The sequence below is a fragment of the Coturnix japonica genome, chromosome 2 (genome assembly GCF_001577835.2).
Source record: "Coturnix japonica isolate 7356 chromosome 2, Coturnix japonica 2.1, whole genome shotgun sequence".
NCBI lineage: Eukaryota > Metazoa > Chordata > Aves > Galliformes > Phasianidae > Coturnix > Coturnix japonica.
The window spans coordinates 3,771,457-3,792,127 of NC_029517.1; the positions used below are offsets into that span (position 1 = coordinate 3,771,457).

The window sequence follows — 20,671 nt, forward strand, 5'->3', positions numbered from 1 at the left end:
GGGAAAAAATATTCATGGTGAGAGTTGTGAGGCATTGGCACAGGCTGCCCAGGGAGGTGGTGGAGTCACCATCTCTGGAGGTGTTCAAGAACCACAGAGATGTGACACTGAGGGACATGGGCAGTGGGCAGTATTGGTGGTAGATGAGTGGTTGGACAAGACGATCTTAGAGATCTTTTCTAACCTTAATGATCCTATGATTCTGTGATTTCATGGAGCAGAGAGGTCTAAGGGCTGTCAGAGCCTTGATGATGTATCAGATGGGTAGGTGGTCTCTGCAGTTCCTACTGAAAACTCATGAGGCATCCAAGGTGATGAGAGCAGCGTAGGCTCCAGACCTGAGGTGCAGTCCTGCTGTGGGTACCTTTCTGTCATGAAGCAAAGGAAAAATAGCAAGTCCCAGGATAATGCATCAACTAAAATTAATCAATTCACATTAGTGCTTCATTCTGACCTTCAGTTTCAGGTTTTCCACCTGTCCTTGTTCAGTCTGCTGTCTGCTACTTAGAATACCAAAGCTTTTAATGATGGTTCAAGTACGGGGCATTTTTTAATCTGAAGTGTGTGCTGCTTGAAACCATCTGTGGCAGGGTGAGGTTGGAACCTGATGATCCTTGAGGTCCCTTCCAACAAAACTATTCTATTACTCTATGATTCTGTGATCTGAAGTATCCTTGTCTCAGAGACTCAGATGAAAGACAGAGGTGCATTTCCTATTGATTAGCCCTAGGCCACTGTCTTTGCTTCCCACTGCTCCTAATCACTCCCCACTCATCTCGTATCTGTATCACTTCTTCCTTAGGCAATATGTATAGAGCCCACATAAATCACAAAGGAGCAGAGCTCTCCTGAAGTCCTAGAATAATATGGCACAGACCCAGATCCTGGTCATGAAAGTGCACTGTGGGAAGACTGTTGAATGACGAGCTAAAACATGCCTGTGCTCTATTCTCCTATTAATGATGATGGAATGGTTTGGAGAACAGTGGGGCAAATCTTGCAACTTTTCCAAGGTTTCAGAGGAATAAGGAAAGCAAAGTTTGGTCTTTGCAGGGTTTTCTTTTTTCTTTTGTTAGACATGAATAATGCTCAAGAATGCCACTTTTCTTCCAAAAGAAACATACCCTGTACAGGTTGTTCTGCACAGGTAGTGCCCTATAGTTGCCCATCCTGTTCATTCTCAGCGTGCTCATGGGTGCTTTGGCTGCAGTCTTCCAGTCCAAGGAACATCATTGCTTTCCCATTCCGACCTACCAGCAGAATCCCCTGTGCGCTGTGTTTAAGCAGAAACAGGCCTTGGAAACAGCTCAGATAATTCCACAGTGGGTTCATTTTAGTGTCTGTGCTCATCCTAAGCACTGGTGGAAGCTGCTGCTAACCCTAATCCCTGCCCTCAAAATAAGGCTTCGTGGCTTTCATTCTTCCCTTTCAACTACCCCTCATGTTTTGTGTGGGAATATTTCTATTACCCTGGGCAACTGCCACCAAGAAATCCATCTTCCCTGCCAGCCTCTCCAGCTGCATTTCCCATTGGTAAGCAGCAGGAATACCAGAATATATACATGAGCACACAGGGAAACCATGAGGTCCTCAGGGGAGGGCTCCATGTGGATGAAAACAAATAGGCTGTGGCAGACACCCAGCCTGGGAAACTGCTGTGCAATTAGGTTATTCCTCCTGCTCTGTGCCATTTATGGGTTGTCTACAAGCTTTGCCTGCCCTCAAAAAGACTGAAGGGGGAAAATACTTTTTAAAGTATTGCCCATGGTTTTCCTTCCTGCTTGTTCAGCACTCGTGGAGTGGGAAGGACTCCAGTTAAGTGCTTACAGATTTCTCATGCCAACTGTTTTCAGACAGGCTTCATGGTGGTGTTTAATTGAACATTATTATTAATGGAATACTATGTGAATTAGTAGAAAGCATCCAAGCTTCTTTAATACAGTTATCATTTGTATCATTTCTGTGCAGATAATTCTACTAATTCAGCTTGCTTTCAACCATGCCGGCACATAGTGATGATGGTTAATGTTAATTATTTGTGCCATGCTTTGAATCAGACAACAGTAGCTCCGAACATCCCAAAGGAAAAAATAGCACTGTGCGGATAGAGTGAGAAGAAAAAGCATGAATCGACAGAAAGGCCACAATGAGTTTTATCAGTGCTATAACTATAAGCCATTTGGGAGACCTCCATTTCTGAACCAGGAAGATCACCTGTATGGGAACAATAAATAAGTTTCCTGCCTTTTCAGCTCTCAGCATTTCCCAAGTTCAAAGAATGAATTAGCTAATTCTTTGCTTTCTACACCACATCGTGCAATTAAGATCATTTGACTGAGATAATTAGCGGAGTGTGCTTTTCTCTATGAACAGTCAGAAACTCTGCCCACTCCTGACAAAGGTTGCAGCCAACTGCAAGAGAGTTTTCCTTGCTTTTCATCTGCAGCTCGTTCCTGGTATGGAAGCCCAGCTATGAAATCCAATTCAGGATGCCAGGGGTGTGGTGTTAAGCCAGAAAATGACATTTGAGCTTGAAACACGATATGTTCTCAAATCAAATAAAAAAGTCATTATGTGTAATTTCCCACCTGCCTTTTAATTACTAGCTAGAAGGGCCAATGAGAATTATATTTGCCTTCACCTTAATTGCTTCTTTGCATCTGACTTTCTGCTGTAGGGCTGAAGCTCATGTTTTCACGGGGCTCTGTGTGTATGTGCAATGGGAGGTGTGAGCTCCTGGATCACCTTGTCTGGCTCTGTCAAGCACAGAGATCTGATACTAGTCCAGTAGACTGCTGGTCTTGGAAGTGGGACTGCACACCTCCATGGGCAGCAAGGGCTGTAAACAGGCAGAAATGTTAGAAACAACGATACATGACACGAAGATGAAGATTAAACCTTCTGTCATCGAGTATTTTAGGCTGGGGCACTTAAAATGGCTCTATAAATTACAATTTCTTCTTCACTTGTATCCGAAGCATCATTTCAGTCACCCAGTTCTTCCCTTTCATGACTATTTGGCCTCCCTGTATCAGGAAAATATCATTTTCTTTATACTGTCACTGCCACACTTTAGACTGCAATGTCTCCCTGCTGAGGTAAGAATAACACCAGCATTCATGGCTTCTGAGTTGCAAGGAAATGCATTCATGCCATTCACCTGACTTTACATGAGTTCAGTTCACTTACTTGTCATTCAGCACAAATTCCACCTCCCCCTATTGACAATAACAATGTGAGCTCCTTTTCAGGGCTGCCCATGAAGGCAGTTATCACTGTTCCTGGAGCACTGACTTGCTTTCTCACTCCACAAAGGAAAGCCAGTAATTAATCATGGAGAAAGGAGCTGTAGAACCCATTGCCACAGAAGAATGTTGTGACATCAGGACAGGTCATTTTTATGAATAACAGTAGTATGTCAAAGCAAATTAAGGTATATAAGTTCAAGCTTGCTTCTAACTACCAATGGCCAAGAAGATACCCGGGGAGGACAAACGACTCCAAGAATTATGAGCTTCTTTATCAGGATCTGAGATAGTTATGAACAGGTCAGCTTTGTCTCTCCACCAAACACCACATATACTGCAGGTTTCCTCTTTCTTTGTAGCTTTGTTGCATATCCTTCATCCTCTGCCCACCTCTTACATATCTGACTACACAGACAAAATGTATCGGTAGGCTCTGGGGACCCTTATTTCAGCCAGTATTCCTTATGATGCTTTCTTTCTCCATAGTAAATAACCATGCTGATATTCACCAGCAGTTCCTGCACATGAGAGAAACTTGTTCAGGTGGTTGGCAAGAGCTTTTCCCTTATATACCAGTTCTCACTGCTGTGCACTGCAGCCAGTGCTCCCTGCCCAGCCTGAATCTGACACGCTTTCCTCTCATGCTTTTTCTACCCTTGGCTATGAATTGTGTTATGGACACTGATTTCTGTGCTGGTATTGGTTAGAAGCCCGAAACACAGAAACCAAAAGAGGAAAAATGAAAACTATTCCATGCCTGGGGTAACCTCACTGTGTATGTTAGGGTTGTCTTTGTATTCCAAGGCACAGAAAAGAAGGTGATTTTGATGACTGGGATCCTGCTGGGAGGAAAGCTCTTTCTAAGAATACAGTTTGATCCTGTTTTCTTCTCCAGTCCGATGCTGTGCTGTATGCCTAGTGGGAATCAGGCTTCTTCCAGCCTTCAGTAGTGATGTCCTAGCATATCGAATGATGAAACTACATCTCAGCAGAGGCATAACGCACTGAATCTGTTTTGCTGCCAGAGTTCTCAAAAGCAATTAGTTTCATGAGTGCACCTCTGTTGTTTGACCTGAATTTCCTCAGTTTTGGTCCCCTGCTTCTTTCCCCACCCCCAGCAGTATTATTTCAAACTCCTTCCTTAATCTTCTAATCCTTGATCTGATGGAAGTAAATAAAACATTTAGAAGAACAGAAGCTGAAGGACGTTTGTGTGCAGAATGCTCAACAAAGAGTGAACCTTAATAGCACATTTCCAAGTCTGGCTAGAGCCAGATGGGTTCTTGGGGTTCAACACAACAGGCAGTGGGTGTTGGTTGCTTTGAAAGCCTACCCATGAACACCAGCCTTTGGCTGGAAGTGAAGTTTTCAAAGAACTGAGACATCTCTGCCAGGTCCCCTGCTAACATGGGTTAGCTGAGAGCAACGCTCTTTGCTTTGTGCCCTACATAAAAGTGAATGGATGTCAGTAGCTGGACTTACTTATGTATTTATTTATTCCAAATTGACTCCGGTCATGAGTCACCAGGGCTCTGAAAACAAAAGAAAACACAAAATACTGATTTTACAGCCTGAGTTGTTAAACTCAGAAGCTGTTTTGACACTGAGTTTGCAGGGTTATACCTCGGAGCATCGTGTATGTTGCAATATGCCGTATGTGGGAGGCTTTCCATGGGTTTTTTACTGGATTGATGTGAAATCTTTGAGAGGGTTGTGAGGCTGAGGAACACAATCAGAATTGCTTCTGGCCCTCAGGTTGACTAATCAGGTTGTTGGAAAAATGCAGTAGGGTTTAACGATAGCACAATGTTTGTTATGAAGAAGGCTGGCTTGCTTGTCGTACAAAAAACCCAAGGCAGTAGCTGTGTGGGCTATTGGATCGTGCCTTCTCATTTTAAGGAATCTTTGCTGGAGCTTGGCAAGTGAACAGAATTAACCTGTTTATTTCATATACTATTGAGTGTGTACATGTATGTATTCACTGTGTATAATGCTTTCAATCTATTTCCCTGTTCAGGAGTATCAGATGCCTTCGGAATATTATCCACTGGAATTTAATCACCACGTTCATCCTGAGAAATGTGATGTGGTTTCTGCTCCAAATGATAGATCACAACATACATGAAAGCAATGAAGTAAGTGTTTGGAGGTGGTGTGGCACGCAGTTTGGGAGTGAACAGAGATGCTAAATACATTCAGTGGATAGAAATATACCAAAGGGCACATGCACAGAGCATTTTTTCATGCCACTGTAGGAAAAAAAAAGAGAGAAACAGATTTTCTAAACTTCCATTTATTTGCTCAATGCTGAATATCAACATTTTTGAAGTCATAATCTGCCCCAAAAAATCTCTCTGATCTTCAGCGTCCATTGAGGTTTTCCAAATGTTTCTGCTTAGAAACACAGCATCGAGGTTCTCAAATATTCCCGTCACAGCAGCTTGCAGTGATTGCATTTCTGTGCAAAAAAAACCCCCATTCATTCCAGAGGACAACACCTCCACGAACAGAAACAGAAATAATTGCTTTGGCTGCTCAGGCTTTCAGTCAGCTACTTTGTCTGATGGCAGCAGGCACCTTTCTGTCTGGAGCCTGAGGGATGCTGCAGGAGAAAAGAAATCAGACCCGAAACAGAACAATTTTACCCCTTTATATCTTTGTGGTTCCATTTTTCTGCTAATCATCTTCACTATGAGGTTGTGTGAGATGAGCTGCATCCAGGGACACGTTCCTCCAGGGATGTGAACTCTTCACTCCAGCTCCTGCTGCTTGCTTGGCTTTAGCTCTGCTCCTTCTCTTGATCCTTTGGGGAGAACTGAATCCTTGGAGATGAGCTCACTTAGTTGAGTGGGAGAATAGTACAGCCAACAAAATAGCTAAGAAGAGGCTCCTGCTTCCTAAGTCAGCTTTCTTATGGGTGATTGAGGGCAATGGCCACTCCAAGGGACAGGGCAGATCTATGCAGTTAAAAATGGGAAGGCTGGAGAGGGGCAAGAAGTGGGGCATTTTTTGTGCATAGCATGAAGATGTCTTGATAAAAACAAGATGTCTCCACATTTCCATTTCTCTTTTTTCTTGTTCACTCACGAAACTCCCAACTGATGCTTCTGGTTTGAGTGAGGGCATGGCAGCAGTCCCTTTGCTAGCACTGCAATGCCTTACCTTACCCAAAAGCCCAGTAACACGAGGATTTTGAAATGGATTAAATGCATTCACTCATAAAGAAAAATACTCGTTCTCAGTTTTTCTTGGGGAATAATTCTACATTTCCTTGGGGAGTCATTCTTTTTGACAGTCCCCTTTTACAGAGTTTTTTACTGTTCTCAGTAATATGCTTATAGTGGAATGTTCTGCTTTTAGGACTGTTTCCAGATGGCTGCCTCCACAATAAGCAACTTACCATTGTGTTACGGATACACACATGAGCACAGCCTTCATAGTTTTGTTTTGGAAAGCAAGTGGCCTAAAGTGCCCATAGCGTATGAGCTGGATCCCTCACTGACAGCAGGCAGTGTGTGTTCCTGCAGGAGCTGGTTCTGCAGAAATTGAAAAGCTCTTTGAAGAGCTCAGATATCCATTTGTTTGAAGTCAGCTGGGCACTGAATCATCCTTGGTTAACTTTTTGAGGGTCAGATTTGTGGCCTTCCAATATTTGAAGGGAGCATATAAACAGGAGAAGGTACGACTGTTAACAAGGGTGGATAGCGACAGGACAAGGGGGAATGGTTTTAAACTGAGACAGGGGAGGTTTAGGTTGGACATTAGGAGGAAGTTTTTCACCCAGAGGGTGGTGACGCACTGGAACAGGTTGCCCAAGGAGGCTGTAGATGCCCCATCCCTGCAGGCATTCAAGGCCAGGCTGGATGTGGCTCTGGGCAGCCTGGGCTGCTGGTTGGTGACCTTGCACATAGCAGGGGGTTGGAACTGCATGAGCACTGTGGATGAGCATCATAGAACCTGTGGTTCTATGATTCTGTGATCCCACTTCTTGGAAAAATCAACAGCACCGTGATCAAAATACAACCCAACATTCCAAGTTTTTTCTCATATCTATGCATAACTATTACTGTTCAAGGAAATACTCCTTTAAGAAGATGGAGCTTCCATTAGTTCCCTCTTTGCTTTGTGTTTCTGTCATTTTCAGGCTATGAAAGATGGTGAGATGTGAGCTTTATCATTGATAGTTCTGTGCCGTGTGGTTTGCTCTCAGGATAATACTGCCAATATTAATGAAGATTTTTACAGTTATTTTGGAGTAATCCGTTGCACTCAGAGACTCAACCGCATCTTCAAATGGCACCACAAAGTGCTGAGAAGAACATAAACCAATGAAGGCAAAGGCAGATCGCCATGTGGCTCAGTTTGCCATTACTCACCTTTTCTCTGCAGTCCTTTTTGGGGGGAGTGCACTATACAAGCTTAGTAGTTGTGCTATTATTGTGATGGAAGTCACAAAACGACGCCTCCGAAGTCAGTGGGAGCAGCGTAATGTATGGCAGCTCATCACGTTATCTCTGTGGGGCTGATCAGAGGAGATGAAATCATACAGTTACAGAAACGTAAAGGACTCAACATGAAAACATTTTGCACAAAGTCGTCATGCTGATGCTGATAAATCAAGAAGGGGAAGTGCTGGAATGGTGGATACATGAGAGGACTGGGATGTCCTCAGGCAAACAAATGAAATGGCGTAAATTAATGAGTTCTGCTAATTGGGTTTATTGTACGATAATAACAAATGCACAATTCCGACAGGAATTGCTTGGAGTTGTTAAAATTCATTTTGTTCTGGTTTCCTATGGAAACAGCGCGGAGGGAAATCTGACAACCTTCATGTGTGTAGGTCTGCATGTGGCCCTGCACGTGCACAACCCACGGAGCAATGCCACTCAGTTCTGACAGAGGAGCAGCGGGCTGAAGTACAATTAGTTGTATGGTTGGTTTGAAGAGAAGAAAGGCTGTGTAAGTGTTATAGCTGAGGGAAAGGGCAGAACAAGAGTGTCAGTGTCACATCAGAGCATTTACATGAGATGGAGGCCACGGGGAAAGATTTAATTCATGCTTATGCCTTCTTAGACAGCAAAGGCAAATATGAGACTGAGTGCCTTAGGAAAAATGGTCTTAGTAGTTTGGGAGTCAATCAGGAATGGAACCAGAGTGCTCAGAAGGGTTGTTTCTTTCCCTGTGTTTATTGCAGCTCAGTAAACAGAAGTGATCTCTGCTTGTGGATGCGCCATCATTTTGTGTCTGTGTTTCTCGCCTGATAAATTTTCAGTCCATGGAATTCAGCTGGGTTTGAAAGTGCATCTGTTGCTCTGCTGAATGCCTAGAGATCCTCAGTACGCCGTGCAGATAAAGTCCAAAATGAAATTAACTGAAGGTCAAAAGTTTTGAACTCTTCAGTAGAGTTAATTAAAAGGCCGAAGAATGGTGAGGCTGAAAATGACATCCGTGCTACCAGCTAACATAGGCAATTAACGTCCTGCTTAAGGGAATACACAGAATGCCTGCTTGGACAGGAAGGAATTTTCCCAGACTTGTATGTGTAACGCTATGGAAATCACCATCAGCAGCTACTTAATGATTTATTGATGGGATGTTACCATCTGCCTCTCTGTGGCTAATTGCCTGTTGCACAGCTGTGCTCTCCCTGCACTCAGCCATAGGAGCTGCCTACACTGAGCCTGACCATAAAGTGATGAAATTCAGGGCTGTTGTGTGCAGTCCTGTGACTTATAGACTGAAGCACAAATGGCAGGGATAGAGGGGAAGAAGTGGTTGATAAAGACGTAGCTTTAAAATGTCATTATTGCTCCTTCCCTTCAGTGGAAGTCAAATAGGGCTGCAACATTAAATTTTATCTTAAATTTCCCTCAAGTTGCTCAGCAGGTAGGTAGTACTGCTCAGGTGGGCACATCTCCTGGCATGTTAGCATCCATACATGCTTGATGCAGAGACTCCTGCATTCTGTGTTCAAAGCCAAGCCTCAGCAGAAAGTCACAGACACAGATGTGAGCTCCCAAGTGCACCTAAGATACCACAGTTCCACACCCCAAGTATAAATGTGCATCCTTTGAATGACTTCTGTCACTGATTTTAAGGGAAGAGCAAGAAATAGTTTTCAAAATGGGCTTACCAATATATTAAGATGTTATTTCTTATCTCTTTTCCAGCCTTGGTGTCGATGTATTACCACTGTCTACAATTATTTTGTGGTGACCAACTTCTTCTGGATGTTTGTGGAAGGCTGCTACTTACATACTGCTATAGTGATGACCTACTCCACGGATAAGCTGCGGAAATGGGTCTTTCTCTTCATAGGATGGTGTAAGTGCCTCGTGTGTTTAAATGGTGTTGTATGGGGCTGAGCATTAATGTGATGAGAATAAGAGCAGCGAGGCAGGTTAAAGGGAAAGGGAGAAATGGGGATGGGAACTTCCCAAGCACGTCTTCAGTGAAATATGTCTGGTTAATAGTAGCTGGGAAGATGTTGGAAAATGAATTTCGTCCCCAAATCCAACTAAATCTACCATCTTCTTGCAACCTGGGAAATAAAAATTCAAGCAATACCCACCTCCAAATGCTCTCTTTAAACTTTTTGCCGTATAAACTGCGGGAAAATGAAAAGGGACCAGAATTGCCTATAAAGGAACCAAAATGTTCTGGTAATGTCTGCAGAAAAATGATATCATGTACTTATGTTGTTAATATTTTTATTAACTTTTCTTACTAGAACTTAATTTCTTTCCTTATGGATATCATTCTTTAGAACATAAAGAAGCCGCAGCAATTGCAATGTCTCACATAAACCGATAGGACCACTTGTATTTAGTCTTCCAGAGCATTAAGCAAGACTTCCTGTGCTCATCACAAGCCTCTTTCTATATCTGTATCATCATTACATAAATGGGCCGCGATTAAATAATGAATTTGTTGTGTTGTTGCAGGTATTCCTTGCCCAATCATCATTGCGTGGGCCATTGGCAAACTGTATTATGAAAACGAACAGTAAGTGATGTTGACATTTGTGTTTATGCATCTGTCTAAATAAATTAGGAAATTCCTACAGGCTGAACTAAGAATTTAGAAATCAGACTATTTGGAAAGAGAAAAGGTCAAATCCCCTCCATCTAAACCCAAAAAAATCTCGAATTTCAGAGTACTGTTTGAGCCAGCTCCTAATAGTATCGATACGTTCCCAAATCTCCTTAGCCAAACCCCAGTGTTCTCATTTGATAGCTTTGTATATGATTTACAGTCAGGTTAATCTCCTTCAGCCAGAGTTCTGCTTGAGTAAAGCATTGGTGAAAGAGCTGAGTGCTAAAGGGTGTGCAGAATTCAGTTGTCAGCCTGCCAACAATAGTCTGATGGTTGGAACTCTTTCATTTCTGTTTCTGTCATCTGAAAGCAGTAAGTGCATGAAATTGAAAAGTGTGGGAGATAAACAGGCATCTGTGTTGGGATTTTTAACCCAAACTTTGATACTGGTCAGATATAGCTCAGCTTGTACTTTGCAACTGGTGTTTGGATCAACATCTCCTGGCTGTTACAGCCCACTTCTTTGAACCATAACAGAATTATTTGCTTTGCAAATCTGTTATTCGTGTGACCACCCTGTCTGTTTCTCCGATTAAATGTGTCTGCCTTGTAGGTGTCTGCATCTGCACTAATCTGTGGTGTGATCTTTCTTTTTCTGTGTGAGTGGTTCTGGGCCTCACAGTCAGGTTCCTTGTAGCTGTTGCCTTGCACAGGACAGCATGGAGCTGAATTACTGTGCTCATGATGCAGACTAGGTGGATGGATAGAGAAGCCACTGCATCTTTGGTACAGCCGCCTCCTTTCACCATCACCTCTATGCCTGCAATGTGAATGTTAAAGAATCTCACTTTCATGTACCTTACTTAGATCAGAAGAAAGACGTGATAGGTTTATACTGGCATGTATGGCACCTTTCAGCAGTGAAGATTAAGCACAGTGTGGCACTGTGAAAGGAAGAAGGATGCATAATACTGACAGCAGGTTGAGAAGGAGAAAGTGATGCTGTTCTCTGTTCTGAAAGTCCTTTTGGCTTCTACCCACACTAGCGTGAGGTGTAATGACCTGGAGCATCAGTGTCAGTGGTGGGTCCAGGCCTCCTGTTCTTCATCACTCTGCTTGAGAAACTGAGACTGCATGCTTGATGCTTTGGTGGCATTCCTTTGGTCTGACGCATGCACACACAGAGGCAGAACTCTTGTAAATGAAGATCTATTGAGGGCATTAAGCTATAAGCCAAAGGATATTAAGTGAAGCCTACTATTCACGTTTGTAGTAATGTCTATGGAGGACAGACTCAGCAAAGTGAATAAACTGGAGCAAAACAAGAAGTGAGCCAGCTGCTGAGAGCCTGTCAGCTGTCATAAATAGTCGGTCATCTTCTCAAGCACATGATATTTCATTTAGACTGTAACGTGAGTTGTTTGGATCCTGAACTGGGGTTCATGTTAAGCAATTCATGGTAGCTTGAAAGGTTAGAATAATGCACAATTGCTCTTCAGTATCGAGGGAGTGTTTGTTTACTGTTGTAGAGATAAAAAAGAAAATGGCTTTTACATATGTAATTTCACACAGCTGGGATTAAAATTCTGACGCACTGTGTCACTGTCAGTGTTTCAGATTTCCCTTTTTGGTTTTAAAGAAATGTGTAGTGAAGGTTTTACTGTAAGAATAAGGGCTTATGTAGGATTTGGAGCAAGAGTTGGCATGACAGAAAGTCTGCAACAAACCAGCTAAGGCCTCAGTCTGGTAAATTAGACTGAAGGTGTGAAGTGCAGTGTAATAAATGTAGATATATGTAATGTCACCATCTTACTATTAATGGGCAGATTAGAAATGTTTATATTGCAAACTAACTTAATTATAGCATAAGAGGATGAGCACCTTCCTAGAAAAGCTTTCTGTATCTTTTTTTTCTCTACTGACTTCAAAAGGAATCTGGATAGTCAAGCTTGCCTGTATTGTAGAAGCCTACTTTGGCAACAACCCGATTCCCTCAAATTTTGTGAAGGTGTGTTTATATGCATGTTATTTCAATCCATACAACCTTGGTCTGGTACTGAGCTTCAGACAGCACATGATTAGTATTTTGCTCTTCAGCATGATCTTACAGTTAAGCAATATTTGAATTCCAGAGAGCAGTGAGCAGCCTTTGCTCTGTAACCTCATTTGTGCTCTACCAGCACCCTTCCAGATTTTCTTTGGATTTCTCCTAGGCCCACAGAGCGCTTCTGCATGTCTCAGTCTCTTATTGGTCCCATCTGAATTCTTCTGCTAGAACAACCAGCTTCCTAGAAACTCCTTATCAGCTTCTGGTTCTACAGTTTTCAGTCAATCTGTAAGAGCCGCCTCAAAATGCCCTTCAAAAACATCTCTCAAATCCAAGTCCTGGAGAGTTGCATTTCATGCCTTGGCATATCTTAGACTTCAATTTTATTTCATTTCTTTCCATTTCTCTAATCCAAGTTTCATTCTATTAAAGCTGCCTTGGGGATTCTTCTTGGAAGAGGAATTGGCTGCAGAAAGTTCCGTATTCCAAGTCTCACTCTTACTGCCAGATTTTGGGAGATGAGTTGCAAAATTATCAATTTACAACTAATTTGTAGCCAGTGAACCAGGGAATAACAGATGTGTTTTATACTTACAAAATATTCAAAGCCCGTCATTCATTTAAACCTTAAAATATTACAGAAAAGCAAACAGTTTGGTGGGACTGAATTGTCTTCCTGGAAGCCTACTGCATGTCTCAACGTTTCCTTGGGTTCACATTGATAGGAGAATTTTGCAAGTAATACAGTCATTCATGTTTGTAAAAACAGATCTGCATTTGTATCAGTGGTCCTCTTGGCTCAGTGGTTGCCCTTGTTTTCATGTCCCCAGCCCCAGTAGCCTTTTATTTAGTGACAAAACTCATGCAGAGAAGACATCATTTTTGCTGTGTAGATTTGCGTAGCATTCACTAAGAGAAAAAGCCCTCGTCCACTTGAACTCCAAAACCAACTTCCTAAGGAACAAGATATGGAGCTGCAATGACATAAGCCTTGGGGCGTTGACGACATCGTGGCAGCAAAGTTGTCTCTGCTTGGTGGGAGCATTATGTAGACTGTGTGGCTGTGTCTGTAGTACTAAATTAGATGAGCCTGGAATCACTAGTGGGACCACAGTTCAAACAGAATGGACTGAGTAGTCTGCAGACTATTGGGAAGGTTTTCTAGATCATACCAGCTCTAGATTTGTTTCCCATGGGTTGTCTGGGAGTTGGCTGTTGTCTGGACTGCAACAAAACTACACCAAGGACAACACAATGGTGTAAATCATTGATTCTGTGCCTGAACTTTGTTTCTGTGGTTTACTTCTGGTTTGATTTAACCTAAGTTCATTCCCTTTTAGTAATGTTGGATCATTTATTTGCTAGCTTTAATTTCTTTGTACTAAGTGCTGAATTTGGTGTACACCAGCTTGGTTCAAAGCCAATTCACCCAGTACCTTATTTAGACATTATTTCCTGGCAAATTGAGACACATTTGATACAATAGCCCTTCCTTGAAGGGTGCCTGAGCGCTGCAACAAATAACAGATTTGTTCCTTAAAATTAATCTCTCTTTCACCCCTTTCAGACACAGAAGGTTACATCTTTTGTGTCCGCCTGATAGCAGGTTCTCACTTTTCTTGGAAACAGTTATATAGGCAATGATCAAAAACATAGCTGGAGTGTTAATTTTCTGAGGGGCTGCGAAAGTGGAGCTCAGACCTGTGTCCAAAACAAAAGAAGGCTTTGTAGAGGAGAACTCCATCATTGATAGCTATATACATAATTAAAGAAGTTCGAGGATAACATCTCTCCACAGTGTCCTTGATATTACAACCTGCCTTCATTCCTTTTGTAAACAGTTTTCTCATTTGTTTTGTTTCTTGCAGATGCTGGTTTGGAAAAGAACCAGGGAAATATATCGACTACATATATCAAGGGCCAGTGATTCTTGTTCTTCTGGTAAGGATTTATGTGGGTGGAAGGACACTGCCATCTTCCATTGAGGGATATTTCATAAGCACCCATGATGTTCCACTTGTACTTTCAAATGCAATAAGACACAAACAAGGCGAAGCACCTTCACCTTGCTAGCTAACACTGCAGGTCAAAAATTGCTGTGGTCTGTTTTTGGTTGTTTCCTTGACCTTAGGGCTTCTTCTCTCCTTTCTTTGTAAAGCTGTTTGCCTTCCTTTGTGGAAGGATATACAAAGGAAGCACAATCAAAAACAGTAAGCATGTGATAATGTCTGCTTCTCCACTTGAGGCTCTTGAGAGCTAGATCACTTCCATCCTGCATATTGATTAAAAAAACATTAGTAATTGTGGTAAGGAATTGCATTTCCTTGTGTAGTCATCTGCATCTCCTCTGTCCCCATTATTGCAGTGTATGAAGGCCTTCACACTTTAACTTTCCTTCTCAGAGCTGCACACAGTTAACAGGCTGTTTATCTGGGTAGCCAGCACTCTGTTCCTTGTGCCAACCAACAGCAGGCAGAGAAGGTTGGGAGTTTATTGATAAACCATTTTGGACCTTCAACATAAACACAGTGATGCTTTCTCAGAATATACTCTGTGTGGATGGGTGAGATCAACCTTATTAGAAAGGACAATACTGAACAAAAGCCAATCTTCTTCTACCACTCTTCATTAAGATCCAGCTGGGAAGAAGGCAGCTGTCCTGGCGGAGTTCCCAGGCTCAATGGATTCCCTTTCACTTAGGGCACCAAGAAGGGCTGTAAATGTCCTTTATGCTGCTCCAGCCTCCATAGAGTGGGTATAAATGTCTCAGAGCTTTTTCAAGGCTAAGAACCTTTTTCAAAGTTAAGCCTTGAGCTCTCACCTTGTCAGGTCTGTGCTTTTCATGTGATTCTGTATGAAAACAACTTCTCTGTTGCCTAGGAAGCCAGCTACTAATCTAAATGTTTCCTAACCTGGATGTAGGAAAGTTAATTGCTGAATTAATGGTTAGGATGAGGCAAATAGATCACAATGCGTGTAGCTGGAAAGAGATAAAAGGTCTGGTTTTATGCCTGAACTGTGGATCTACCATAGATATTTTGTGTCTCTCTAGAAATCCATAAGGTCTGTAAAATCCTTGCATGTACTGCTGGTTGGATACCACAGGTAGGTCAGAATCATAAGAATAACTTTTTCTTCCCCATAATGTCACCAGAGAGGGATGACAAATGGAAGAACATTTGGAGGCTCTATCTGAGCAGGCCTTTTTCTCTGCCTGTAATTTAGAGCAGCCCTTAAAACCCTTTAAACCAAACCAATAACCAACCAAGTCCTGAGCATACCCCATAGCTAGCAAGCTAATGACCAACCAACCAACCAACCAACCTGACCTATTAAACCATTCCACATTGGCTTGCACTTGAGTTCTAATTAAAGCACCAATAAGCCAGCAACAGAAATTGTACAGTAGGGTAGGGAGAAGCTGATAAAATGTAGACATGTCACATAAGGTAAAGCCCTTTCTTTGTTTTCCTCATGCTTCTTCCCATCAGAAGGTACCGCAGAGTGAGGGAAGGAGCTCTCTGCAAATGTATGCTGAAAGGTGAACCTAAAAACTCATGTTACAGTACAGCCCTGATTACCAAAATGTGTTGTGGTTTTTGGCTCTTTAAATAACTGTTGAGTCTTATGTTTGTAATTAAGGATGCGTGGCTTTGCAATGTGTTGAAGCAAGCTGACAGGCTCACGTTGGATTGTTATGCAAGTTAAACTGTACATAATGAGTCAAGCATCACTTAGAATCACAAAATCTTTTGAGCTGGAAGGGTCTTCTAAAGGTCATCTAGTCCAATTCCTCTGCAATGAACAGGGACACCCACAGCTCCATCAGGTGCTCAGAGCCCCATCCAGCCTGACCTTGAGTGTCTGCGGGGATGAGGCATCCACAACCTCTCTGGGCAACTTGTGCCAGTGCTTCACTACCCTTATTGTAATAAGCTTCCTGATGTGCAATCTAAATCACCCCTCTTTTAGTTTGAAACAATTTTCCCTTGTCCTGTCACAATAGACGCTGCTAACTTTGCTGGCCACTTTCTCACATCCCCCCTTTCAATGCCAACATGCTGCTCTCAGCTCTCCATGGAGCTTTCTCTTCTCCATGGTGCACAGCCTCAGCTCTCTCAGCCTGTCCCTGTAGGGAGGTGTTCCATCCCTGGGATCATTTTTGTGGCCCTCCTCTGGATGCATTACAGCAGGTCCACATCTCTTCTCTACTGGGCATTCTACATCTGGATGCCGTGCTCCAGGTGAGACCTCACAGCACAGAGCAGAGGGGCATGATCCCCTTCCTCACCCTGCTGGCCATGCTGCTTTGGATGCAGCCCACTTACTGTTATTAGAATTACTGACCCTGCCAAGGATGCTGTGAGAAGTGCTAAAATGAAAGCACTGAAATTTAGTGTCTGCTGTGTACCATGGTAACACAGTCAAACATGTTACCTCTTCCTCTGCCTTATCACAGATGGGAGCAAAGTACTGCATCCAGCTGCCCGCTTTCCTCTTTCTGTAACTGAGAAGTGGCCATTAGAAATGGAGGGCACAAAGCTTTTAAAAACAACACAGCTCTTCCCCTGGCCTCGTTCAGTTACAGATACGAGTTGGATTTGAACTAATGAAGAACTAAAAGTATTGGGTAGGTTGAGCTTCGCATTTTACCGAAGGACATCCAGGATTGATTCTGTGAGAGAACCATCCTAGTGCACAGCTGGGAAGATATAAGAAGATATAAATGCTACTAGAAGAAATCAATGTTGTATTTCCAAATGAGGGCCCAGTCTTAAAATTCCATTAGATTGTCTGTCAATATACAAGCACTCAGCCAGTGGCCATTAAAATTGGTTTCACCCACAGAGAAGGAAGCTTTTGCTAATAAAAATAATTGTATTTTTCTGTTAGTTGAGAACCAAATGCCCAGTGTACAACTCAGCTGAGTTCTGGTCACTTGTTAGACAAAACCAGAATCGTATTCTTCAAGAGGAGTCATTATACCAGCCCATGGCAATGTAGAATCATAGGATCACCAAGGTTGGAAAAGACCTCCAAGATCATCCAGTCCAACCGTTCACTTACTGCCAATACTTCCCACCAAACCACATCCTTCAATACAGTATGACTGGAATGCTCTTGTTGCTAAATATTCTCAGTTCCAGAGGGATGGAAAGTACTTTTAAAGATCCTGAGCCTCTTTAAAAGATGGGATTTCATCTGTCAAACGTTATTTCCACCGGTTTTGATCTCTCATTTGTCTCTATGCACTGGACTGCTGCGTTCCAAGCAAGCGTGACACCAAGGAACAGATCTGATCGTTACCGGGGAAAATTTAGGTTGGCTGAGAATAAAGCTTTTTTGATCATGATGCCTGTCCTGAAATTCATCGTTATACCTTATTACTCCACTATGTCCCAGCGTATGAGGACTCTGAACAATGCACAAGGCATTTGTTTGATTGATTTCTTTAGAAGAAGTTTGAACATTGACCTGCATTCAAACAGTTCCAGAGACAAAAGAAGCTGGGTATGAATTGTGATCCTAGGAACCTGTGACAAAGATTGTGAAGGAGAAAATGCACTTAGTCATTCTCCGGTGTTTAATTCCTGAGCCTGCATTGGCTTCAACACATCCTTGGAGATACTGAGCCATTCAGTGCACCGAATGCTCTGAGATTCAATTTCTGATAAAACTAGAAAATTACATTGTTGGTTATTTTCTGTTCAATATAGTGGGGTTTTTTAATAGTTATTTTTTAATGTTATTACTATGGTGCCTTTCCTCAGAATGGCATAACCAAGTTTTAATCATACATCCCTGTCTGAAAGTAAAGAAGGGGCAATGGGCTGGAAATGTATGCCAGGGAATTGAATTTCAGCATGAATTTATTAAGAAAAATGCATTACTTACATTCAATTTTAAATGTAATCCCTGTCGAAGAGCTGGTGAACCATGAAAACACAGCAAGACGGGAAGAAGAACCTCAGCAAACAGGCTCCAGGGATGGTTAACTGAGCTGTGTTTTTTCTCATTAACTGCTGTTGTGAGCTGACCCCAGATGTGAACCACGCTTCGATGCTTCTCAGACTGTTGCATTTTCAGCTTTTCAAGCAAGCATTTCAAATATTTAGGATTTTTTTTCACATGTTTCAGATTCAACTTTAACAGCTATTTTCTATTGAAGAAGTGATGCTGCTGCTCTGGGTCTCAGATTCTCCAGCCATAAAGCAAACTTAACGACACTTCTCTTCCTTCATGAAATACTTTGAGATCCCTGGATGCTGTAAAAGAGCAAAATGCCCTTAAGAAAATGGGTTCACCCTTAGAATGATCTTGACCATGAAACAGCTGACATGTGGTCTGTGTGATGTGCTCATTAGCAGTGATGTAGAATTTGGTGCTGAGAAAGCTGGGGCTGTTCAACCTGGAGAAATGAAGGCTCTGCAGATATCTTATAGCAGCTGTAGGGATAGGACAAGAGGGAAAGGTTTCAAAGTAACAGAATGCAGATTTAGATTGGGCATTAGGAAGAAATGCGTTCCTATGGTGAGGCACTGGCATTGGTGCCCATAGAGTTGAAGGTGCTGGATGGGCTGTGGGCAGCTTGGTCTGATGAGGAGAAGTCAGTTCAGGGTCCAACTCCAACCCCAGCCATGCTGTGATTTTGGGGTGTTTGATCAAAGTTTGCCACAGTACTCAACCATGCCAATGGATTTTTGTAGCAGCATCTTCTTCTGTTTTATCGTTTTCTTTCTTTCTTTCTAATTATTCCAAACAAGTTTTGTTTCTTTTCTTGAGTGCTACAAGGAACTGAGAAGAAATTTTCAGGGAATTAGCTCATTTCTTTCTTTAATTAAAATACCCAGAGCTCATAATTCTTCATGTAAACTGAAGATTGCTTTACTTCCCCATTGCATTTAACTTTATGTCATGTGGTTTCATGTGTCACAGTTCACTTACTACTGTGAGTCCCTGCACAACTCTTTGCAGTCAGCTTTTATTTTTGCTATCCTGAGTAGCTTAATGTCCTGTCAAGCCTGCATAAATCCACTGCTGGCCTCTCTCCATTGAGAAAACAGATTATATACATCCCTGCATTTTCTTTCTTGTACTTTTTATGTGGTGCTATTCCATCCAAACTTAGCCAGATTTCTACAGGATCCTTTGGCGAAATGCTGAATTCCTTCCAGAGCCTGACTACCAGTATGTTAATTTCATGACGTACATGACCCAACTTCCAATAGAAATAAAGGAATGGTAACAATTAAAACAAATTATTTGAGAGGATATTTCCCACCAGTGCAAAGGATGTTTCAACACAACAGGTTATAACAGCTGTTCGATGTCACTCAGTATTTTTCCCATCCTTTGTCTTAGTCTCTCACTTTAATTGCACAAGCACTGTGCCTATGTATACATTTATATGCATTTCATGTTTTCTTTCTCTGAAGAGCATCTCCTAGTTCTTCACAAACGTCTTTATTACCAATGTAATTGCTTCTCTGAATATTTTATTAGTTTCCATCGACTTTTCTCACTTCTGTTCTTGCAATTCAACACCATGCTCTGAGACAGAGGATTTTTCTTCTATTTTTATTGTTTCTCATCTGTCTTTCATTTTCCCTTCCTCTTACTGACTACTGTATGGTGTTTCTCAGCCCCTGGGTTGCTGATTAATTCTACCTATTGATTTTCATTTAATTTACTTCTCTACACGGATTTCTAGTTCTTCCACAGCTAAGGTGATTGTAGTTCGTGCCTTGCAAACTTGAGACATATCTGAGTTTATCATCACATTTATCATCATTTTCACTGGTTTGCAAGCATGCTCTCATGGCTGTGTACCATTAAGATGGAGATAATATGCTAATTTGTCATCCCGACCGCATCTGGAGTTGGATTTGATGTTTAGATCAAAGCATGGACAAAGACAGGCGTCTGTGTGCTCATGTATAACACAGACATTAGGTAGGGAATTAACCATTCATCTACCACCTTCTCTTTTACTCACCAAAACTCCATTCTATCCCATACAACCTTCAGGATGTAGGTAGTCCTGCTGTGCTGGCCCAAAGCATTGGTCTTTCACTGCTGTCCTAGAGAGACTCATCCATTGACTCCCTGTTCCTAACCATCCATTGTATTATGTCTCGCTCCTCTTAATCACATCTCATTATTCCTGATCAGAATGCATTTTCCATCATTTCTCTGCATGGCAGAAGGAGACATTATAGTGCCCATGATCTCTAGTAGGGGAACTCCAGTAATAAGAGGCCTCTCTGAGAATCATGTCACGACAGTGTGATAGAACAATTAAAAAGAAGAATTAACTGGCAGACTTTTCATTTGAGCT

The 20,671-nt window shown here is 42.1% G+C and overlaps 1 protein-coding gene across 2 annotated transcripts in view; it reads left to right on the forward strand.

The window, feature by feature from the left end:
- Window positions 1-20,671, forward strand: part of CRHR2 (corticotropin releasing hormone receptor 2) — a 107,954-nt gene that overhangs the window by 68,332 nt on the left and 18,951 nt on the right. For both annotated transcript variants that reach the window (XM_015852925.2, XM_015852926.1), the window contains 4 exons: window positions 5,266-5,383; window positions 9,422-9,575; window positions 10,196-10,256; window positions 14,202-14,274. In XM_015852925.2, the coding sequence (XP_015708411.1) occupies window positions 5,266-5,383; window positions 9,422-9,575; window positions 10,196-10,256; window positions 14,202-14,274 (406 nt within the window). The remainder of the gene's footprint in view (window positions 1-5,265; window positions 5,384-9,421; window positions 9,576-10,195; window positions 10,257-14,201; window positions 14,275-20,671) is intronic.